This window comes from Populus euphratica, unplaced genomic scaffold (assembly GCF_000495115.2).
Source record: "Populus euphratica unplaced genomic scaffold, PopEup_1.0 scaffold2843.1, whole genome shotgun sequence".
Classification (NCBI taxonomy): domain Eukaryota; kingdom Viridiplantae; phylum Streptophyta; class Magnoliopsida; order Malpighiales; family Salicaceae; genus Populus; species Populus euphratica.
Window position 1 is genome coordinate 1,721 of NW_011502679.1, and position 8,084 is coordinate 9,804.

Consider the following 8,084-nt stretch of genomic DNA (forward strand, 5'->3'; position numbering starts at 1 on the left):
CCTCCCCCTCCCCCTCCCCCTCCCCCAAGTTCATCCACTTGCATGTGTATCGCCCTGAGGTTGAATTAGTTACTATCTTTCACCAGTCATGCATAGTGAGTTTGTTCCAGTGAAAGATATGCTATTTTCAATATGATTAAATGAGCACTGCCAGGATGTTATATCTGGATGTTTAGAGAAAAATAGCATATTGAATTTTGTGCTTGCTAAATGGAACTTAATTTAATGTGGACAGGAAATGGAGACGGTTCAAAAGGAAGTAACTCTCCTGATGGGAACAAAGCCAATGACTTTGCTTCCCAAAAATCTCATAGGGTAAACTTTGATTGGAGAGAGTTTAGGGCAAATTTATTTGCTCAGGAGAAGGTGAACGTTCTTTACTTATTGGGCTATATATCTATTTTATTTTGAATGTTATAGTTACAAAGCTCTAGAAAAATGACTTTTAAATGTTATTAGCACTCTGTTCAACCTGTTATTTGTCATCCTGGTAGTAGATCTTATGATGGTCCAGGGTAGCAGCATTAATTCCTCTTTGATTCTACCCTGTGTAGCTTGTTCATGAATGAGCTGTTCCCTGTAACAAAAAGAAATCGATTTCATGTAAGTAAATTCTGATCTGCTGGGTTCTCACTTCTCACATAGAGGCTCTGGCATATCAGAAAAAGGCAAGTAACTTAATTGAAATGGGAACCACTTTATTTTATTTTGTATGTTCCTTCCCTGTTTCTATGAACAATTGGAAAACGCTGAATTTCCCTTGAGCTCATGACATCTGATGTAGTCAGGTCAACAAAATTTACCTACAGCTTATCATCAAGTTCTTTTGTCCCTTTTTACCCCTTCTGAAAGAAACAGTGCTGTTTTGTAGCTATGATGGGTCTTGTAATTGAGGTCGACCAGATGAAGCCATAAAGATGTATGGCTTCCTATCAGATTGGTTTATTCACATAGTGACGAGTTGAAGATGGACTCCATGTCCTCACACCATGAAAAATAAGATAATTAAATTGATGATGTTTAAATCTATGCTGTATAGACTTCAAAATTTACACTTGTAATGTTTTCACAGGCAGGGAAGGCAGAATCTGATGCTCACAACCAAACTGGGACACCCCAGGAGTCAAAACCCCTTGGCCTGAAATGGGCCCACCCTATTCCTGTACCTGAGACTGGCTGTGTCCTTGTTGCCACAGAAAAACTTGATGGAGTTCGAACCTTTGAAAGAACTGTCGTTCTTCTCCTCAGATCTGGAACCAGACATCCACAAGAGGGACCTTTTGGAGTTGTCATAAACCGCCCACTTAACAAGAAGGTCAGGCACATGAAGCCCACTAATATGGAATTAGCCACCACTTTTGCTGATTTTTCTCTTCATTTTGGGGGACCCCTCGAGGCAAGCATGTTTTTATTAAAAACAGGGGAGAAAACAAAGCTTGAAGAGTTTGAAGAGGTAATTCCTGGCCTGTGTTTTGGTGCTAGAAACAGTTTGGATGAAGCTGCAGCACTTGTGAAGAAAGGGGTGCTGAAGCCTCAGGATTTCAGATTCTTTGTTGGTTATGCTGGGTGGCAGCTAGATCAGTTGAGGGAGGAGATTGAATCAGATTATTGGTATGTGGCTGCATGTAGTTCTAATCTGATTTGTGGGGGTTCATCAGGTTCATCATCAGAAAGTTTATGGGAGGAGATTTTGCAGCTAATGGGTGGTCATTACTCGGAACTAAGCCGGAAGCCTAAGCGGGATGTGTAGGTAATTATTATGAGCCATCGGTGTTCCCCAAATCAATAAACCATTCCTGAAGCTATAGCCAGATATATAACTAAGGTAATGAAGTTAAATGTACAGAAACTCACATCTTTGTTAATTAGAATCTCTTTTTTCTCCTCTCATTTCCCCTTAAAAACCCAGAGAATTATGGCTCTTTTATGTTACAGTGATTATTTAAGAAAAAGTTAAGCTGGTCTTTTTGCTGTAAGAAATACATCTGTAAAAATTTTCGGGTGAAAGTAGCCGTAGGCCTAAGGGCTGAGCATTGTGTTCATAAAAGAAAATCTGGAATTGAAGTGCCCACCACTCTCAACTTCCCGTTTAAGCCTGGCAAGCATATGCACTAATCAATTCACCTGTAAGCTTTGCTATGCAGATTGATAGTACTTAAATGTACTTTTGGAGCTCAGATCGCCACCTATTCACTGAACTTTTTCCTAAAGAAAATTCTGTGTCAGTGGTACGGTTGTCAACTCTTGATCTTTTGAAAAGTTGCCTGCATCGATTGTCATCCCCAGTTAAATTGAGCAAAAGCAAAGAATGGCGAGTGTGAAACTGCTTTAATTTCCCCTTTGTCAACGGGCCTGAACATGAAACTGCCGACAGACAAATGTCCAAACTAGAAGCAGCCGGAATGAATTTATTTCTGTTCTAACCATTTCAGCAGTGATTTGAAAGATAAATTGGATACTTGACTACGTCTGAATACCGTATCTACTTATCAATCAACAACACTATCCACTATACAGAACAAAGTCCTACCTCTTTATGTATTTTCAAATAAATACAAGAACAAACCTCCATCCTTTTCTCCGTTAAAATGCAAGTTTACTTCAAAACGGCGTCTCACAATCCCCACTCTATCCCAGTGAAGCTCCAGCAGCACATCACATATGCTTTGTTTGATGGCATGGACAGACCCTTCTGACTGGAGGGTAAATTGTTCTGCAGGGTGAGGAGAAAGACACCAAAAGGATGCTGCCTTAAGGCATGATGGAGAAGAATTACCCTTTGTGTCATCTGTTATGATGTAGCTGCTTATAAACGTCAAGGTTATCTTTGGTCCCCGATTTCTCGAGACGTGCTTTACGCACAGCCTGCTGGATCTGTCTCTCGTGCTCTTTGAGTATTTCTTCCATGTTTCCCTCAGGAGGCATCAATGGTCCAGAGTAATGGATCCTGTTTTTCCTGGGAACAAACCCCTGAAACCAGATTTTCTTTTTTGTCAAATGATCAGGCATAACACAATAGCAGTTCAAATTAACACAGAAAAAGAAGGATGAAAAGCTACGTGGGGAAAAATGGAGAGTAAAGAAAGAAATATGCACTGTCAAATTTGAATGTCTGACATGCTTGTAACTAGGGTAACATACTATCTAAAACTTGCAATTTGTTTCGAAATCCACAGCTATCAATTGTATTGTAATGCATAAAACTTCAACTCCTATTGCTGGACAAGAGTTTGCTGGTAGCGGAAACAATATGAAGAGTCTTAAAATTATGGCAATTTTTCTCGAACTGTTCTCCATGAGTAAATAGCTTCCTTGCACATCAAAATCCATATTCATATATAAGGGTGGCAGTTGGATGAATGTATCCGTTATGATTTTAACATTTAACTTTGTTGAATATAGAGAAACAAATTTGAAAGATTGACGAAGGTGGATGATTCTTTACCGCTGAAGAATCTATGCTAGGAGCTCTTTCCTTCTTCTTAAGGGAGGAGCTAGATATCTCTCCTGATTGCGACATGCGAGATTTATTTGACCTCAATTCTGGATTATTTTCTGTACAATCTACACTCTTATTTAATGACAATCCTACTGCAGAATGGTGAATCACTGAAGCAGAATGCTTGAGACTATTCTTCTTCGATACTCTAGGAGGCTCAAATCGGAAGCTAGAACTTCCATCCTCCGGGATATTATATTTATAACTGCTACATATAGTTTTTGGCTGTCCCTGAGCAGTGAATTCTGAAGTGGGAGCTTTCTTAGTATCTCCTGAACCCCTTCTAACAGATTCTGGTCCTCGTCCTTTTACTGCCTCTGCTTTTTGCCTGAAATTTAAAATTAAAATGTGTATTCAGAATGTTGTTTAAGATTAAATTCGTACTGTTATCGTGTCATACCTGATTGAATTTATTTTACTTGTGAAATTGCTAATGAGCGTTGTGTAAGATAAAATTTTCCCTCAAGATGTTATGATAATGTTACTTGTCACGTACCTTCTTGCTTCCTGATCTCGCATCTTGGCATCCAGTTCCTTGCTTGGAGGATATTTTGGTAGACTAGATGGATCAGACGGGAGGGGTTCTATTCTAAAGAACTGTAAGTTAAAATTTCAATAATAAATAAATCCATCTAACTCAATCCACTGCTAGCAGGTCCAAACACTCTTCAGAGGCAATCAGTTCATTATAACATTTGCATTTTCATTTCATCAAGCCAAATTCAGGAAACAACCAGTACTAGTGCTGTCTTTATGCTATGTTCAGAATATAAGATCAAAATATTTTAAACCGAAAAAATCAATTCTATAGGTTTAAGTAAGCTTTTCACAAGAAAATGGTTTGCGAGTCAACTATGTTGCCAGCAATTTTTTTGTGTCTGCTGGAAGGTATATGATTATAAATTCATACCATAAGTTTGATGTTCATGACTCCTTATGCAGATTGCATGAAGAAGAATATGATAGGAATCTGGTCTAAAATTAAATAAAACATTAGAAATAATTACTTCACTTCGAAGAGCTGAAGTGGCTGATCCTCTATCTTGTGGTTCCATTGACAGGAGCTTGTCAACAAGTGTCAAAGCTGAAGGAGGGAAATTTTTGAATGTCTCAGCAATACGGCGGATGTAAGGTTGCTGAGGCTTGAAACTAGTTGCATGTGGAAACTTTTTTTTCGTCCAGTAGGCCTCAGAGGGCGAGCCACAAAGCTTAAAAATCTTATGCATTTGCTCTACCTGTAATCATTAAGATGATAGTTCGTAAGAGCAAATACAATTCTGTGGACTGATGATAGATAGAAATCACAATGTCTTCTGATTCTCTGTAGGTGGTCCAAAGTCATGCATTGGGAAATAAATGGCACAGAGACACATTTTCTTATGATAATTTCCCGTAGGTGCTTAAATGACCATCTTCAACTTCTGTGAAGATATGAAAACGATGTAGACCATAGAAGGAAGTTGAAGATTCCAAAGCATAGAAGACTTGTAGTGCTTGTTGCCTAGTATTGGCTAAGATGCAAGTAAGATAACCATATATGCAAATGAGCTTACTTCTGTTCTTCCAGGCATGATAGGCTTGCCAGTGAATAATTCAGCAAGAATGCAGCCGGCACTCCACATATCAATAGCAGGTCCATACTCTGTAGCACCAAGCAAAAGCTCCGGTGCCCTATACCAAAGAGTTACTACGCGACTTGTTAAAGGCAGACTCTGATCGGGCTGATAAGAAGTTGCCAGACCGAAGTCTGCAATCTTGAGAACTCCATCATTGTTTATTAGAAGATTTGAGCCCTTGATGTCTCGGTGCAAGACACCGTGTTTATGGCAGTGTTCAAGTCCACGTAGAAGTTGTTGCATATAGCACTTTATCTGCAAGCACGAGTAATTTCCTTGTAAGACTTAGACATGAATGGCAAGTTGATAAGTTATATGACTTCCATGGTAGCAGAAACTAAGAGAAGCCATTTTCCAAATATGGAAAAAATCATAAAATTGAACAGATAAGATCATTGGTACCTGAGCTTCTGTATACTTGATGCTAGGATTTGCTGCAAGCCCAGCAAGGTCATGTTCCATATACTCAAAGACAAGGTACAAGCTCCCTGACATCCTCGAAGTGACTATTCCTTCGAGTTTCATAACATTCAGATGGTCAAGCCTGCGCAAAATAACGATTTCCCTAGCCATGAAACGGACACTTTCCGGATCCATATTGACAAACCGCACCTTCTTCATTGCTACAATTTTTCCAGTTTCAAGGTCACGAGCCTTGAATACAGTGCTGTAAGTTCCTTGTCCAATCTGCACAACATTTCGTTTGAAAAGCAATACATAAGAAGACCTTAAAATGTCGACATGATACAATCTAGACTGTGTCTTGATCTCCCTCGTGTTTTCTTACTAGAAATTAACTTTGCCTGCACTTACGCAACTAACAGACCAGTATAGTAAAGATTTCCTTAAATCAGAATTTCTGCTCCATAAACGAGTCTCATTTTACAGGACTGATACAGCTCTTATATAAATGATTGTCTTCTTCTTCTCTAGCATCTTAACATTTTATCTAATCTTTCTTGCATTAATTTGGACTGATAGTAATACCATTTATTTCCTTCTAGTGCTTTCATACGATTATTTTCGGAAGCACATAATAATATTATCCTAATGCTAAATGTTAACAAGAAGAGATGCTCCATGTTGCAGTTTTGTTCCAACCAAACAATGAAATAAAACCCTGACAGTCATCGAAAATAAATTATTTCATGTCACGTTATCTAATTCAACAGGCAAGTAAACATAAGTTTTACAAACTGAACCTTGTCTAGCTTCTCAAAAGAGTCTGCTCTTCGAGGCAGCCACCCTTTGACGGCTTCTCCAGCAGCTGCTGTTAACCATTGTGGCCATGCTTCCGTTTCAGCGGAAGGACGCATGCTAATCATCATACTAATGATACGTGGTTGGTCATCAATGGACTCTGAATCCATTGCTACCGATCCATGACGGCCTTTCTTCTTCTCATCAACAAGTTTCGTTTTCTTTCCTCCTCCTTCCAATGAAACAATAACATTCCCAACATGTTCCTTCGACAGATGACGAGCATCTTTTCGGCCAAGAACATCTACCAGAATCTCTTCTCTAATGAATATTGTGGGAGCAACCAATTGCACAGAAGACTTACCCACCTCTATCTGCCTTTCATTCTTATTGATATTTACATCTTCTTCTGCAGCTCGTTTTGAGCAAATGCTGCCCATAATCTCACCTCAAAAATCACCTTCTATCCTGACAGAAACCCTTCAAAAAATGCCTAAACCACCACCACCCTTTGCCGTATTGCTGCAATGAAGTAAATGGGCACCCTTGCATTTATGCTGGGAGCCCAAGTTTACCATTTTTGTCATCTCCCGAATCAACGGAGCATTAAAAGATCGACAAATATCTCAACGTGTTTGCTCTTAAGAACCAAGATTTGTTTTTACCATCTTAGGAAATACAATCCCTCTATGCAAGCTTACAAGACATTGGGCAAAACACAGGAGCACAGAATTTCCAAATGAGAATGATGTTGTTGATATCAAGAAAGCTATAACAAGAATATCAAAGACAAGATTAAAGATATGAATGCGAAATAAAGACAATTCAACAAAATCCAAAGAACTGATTGTAAAAGAGTTTCAGACAAGGGAAATAAATCTATAATGCAGGAATCCTGGCACGTCGTTCTGGGTTACAGTTATTTTTTTCCCTCCTTAATTGATTAAAAAATTAAATTCCTAGTTTTCCTTTCTTTTTTTGGTGACTTTTAGCTCAGTAGAGATTACAGACAAAAGGGTGGATATTAATGGAAAATAGAAAGATTTTTCTTAAGAATATTAAAGATAAGGATGTTTTGAAAGAGGAACACAAGAAGGTTTGTGGAACTGGATAGTCCCTGAAAGTGCGAGAGGTCAAAGATTTTTGGGACTTGACAGGTTCTGTGTGTGATTTTTCAGTTTTCCTGCTAGCCATCGCCATTAAATATATTCAACAAGTTGTCAATTTTATTATGTTTTATTTAAGTAGATTTTATTTCTTTTAAAATCTCAGTCCGTTTCAAAAATGCAATCTAAATTCAGCTCGGAATATTTCGATTTCTTTCCTGTTATTCTGTTTTGGTTGAATAATATTTTTGTGAAAGAAAAAATAATTTTTTCTTTAACATTATTGATTGAATAATAGATTTTATAATTTTTTATAATTTATTTTTTATTTGATTATTTTAGTTTTATAATCCATGTAATGAATTTAGTAATTTAATTTAATTAATTTAATTTTTTATTTATTTTTTTAATTTTATCATTCAACATTTTAAATATTTGACTGATTATAAATTAAATTTTATTTTTTTTATTTTTTTTATAATTTAAATTACGAGTTTTATAATTTAACCCAAATAAATTTAGATCATTAATTTTATTGTGTTTTTATTTTAGACTAATTTTTTTTTAATTTTATTTTTTAACAATGAATTTATTGAGAATTTAGTTTTATAATTTATTTTTATTTATTTTATTTTAAATTATTATTATCTCATCATTTGGGTA

General features: G+C 37.0%; 2 protein-coding genes across 3 annotated transcripts; one reads left to right on the forward strand and one right to left on the reverse strand.

The window, feature by feature from the left end:
* Nucleotides 1-195: 195 nt before the first annotated feature.
* Nucleotides 196-1,890, forward strand: LOC105119383 (uncharacterized). Its single transcript, XM_011017515.1, has 2 exons — nt 196-366; nt 1,073-1,890. Exons 1-2 carry the CDS (start codon nt 211-213, stop codon nt 1,748-1,750), a joined length of 834 nt encoding a protein of 277 aa, XP_011015817.1. The 5' UTR covers nt 196-210; the 3' UTR covers nt 1,751-1,890.
* A 416-nt stretch (nt 1,891-2,306) lies between these two features.
* On the reverse strand, nt 2,307-7,110 carry LOC105119382 (probable serine/threonine-protein kinase At1g54610). 2 transcript variants are annotated; one of them, XM_011017514.1, is made up of 8 exons: nt 6,981-7,110; nt 6,318-6,872; nt 5,518-5,802; nt 5,053-5,370; nt 4,507-4,734; nt 3,996-4,096; nt 3,446-3,827; nt 2,307-2,970 (listed from the first exon to the last, which is right to left on the reverse strand). In XM_011017514.1, the coding sequence occupies exons 2-8, from the start codon at nt 6,753-6,755 to the stop codon at nt 2,785-2,787; spliced, it is 1,938 nt and encodes a 645-aa protein (XP_011015816.1). In that variant the 5' UTR covers nt 6,756-6,872; nt 6,981-7,110; the 3' UTR covers nt 2,307-2,784. The 2 variants fall into 2 exon arrangements, with proteins under 2 accessions (XP_011015816.1, XP_011015815.1); XM_011017513.1 differs by having other exon boundaries at nt 6,318-7,110.
* Between the last annotated feature and the right edge of the window lie 974 nt (nt 7,111-8,084).

Bases quoted from the DNA above. Each gene is read 5' to 3' on its own strand.
- LOC105119383 (XM_011017515.1), top strand. From the start codon at position 211: ATGGAACTTAATTTAATGTGGACAGGAAATGGAGACGGTTCAAAAGGA. The intron at 367-1,072 runs GTGAACGTTCTT...ATGTTTTCACAG, and splicing joins ATTTATTTGCTCAGGAGAAG to GCAGGGAAGGCAGAATCTGA.
- LOC105119382 (XM_011017514.1), bottom strand. From the start codon at position 6,755: ATGGGCAGCATTTGCTCAAAACGAGCTGCAGAAGAAGATGTAAATATC. The intron at 3,828-3,995 runs GTACGTGACAAG...TTTAAATTTCAG, and splicing joins CGAGATCAGGAAGCAAGAAG to GCAAAAAGCAGAGGCAGTAA. The intron at 2,971-3,445 runs GTAAAGAATCAT...ATCTGGTTTCAG, and splicing joins CTAGCATAGATTCTTCAGCG to GGGTTTGTTCCCAGGAAAAA.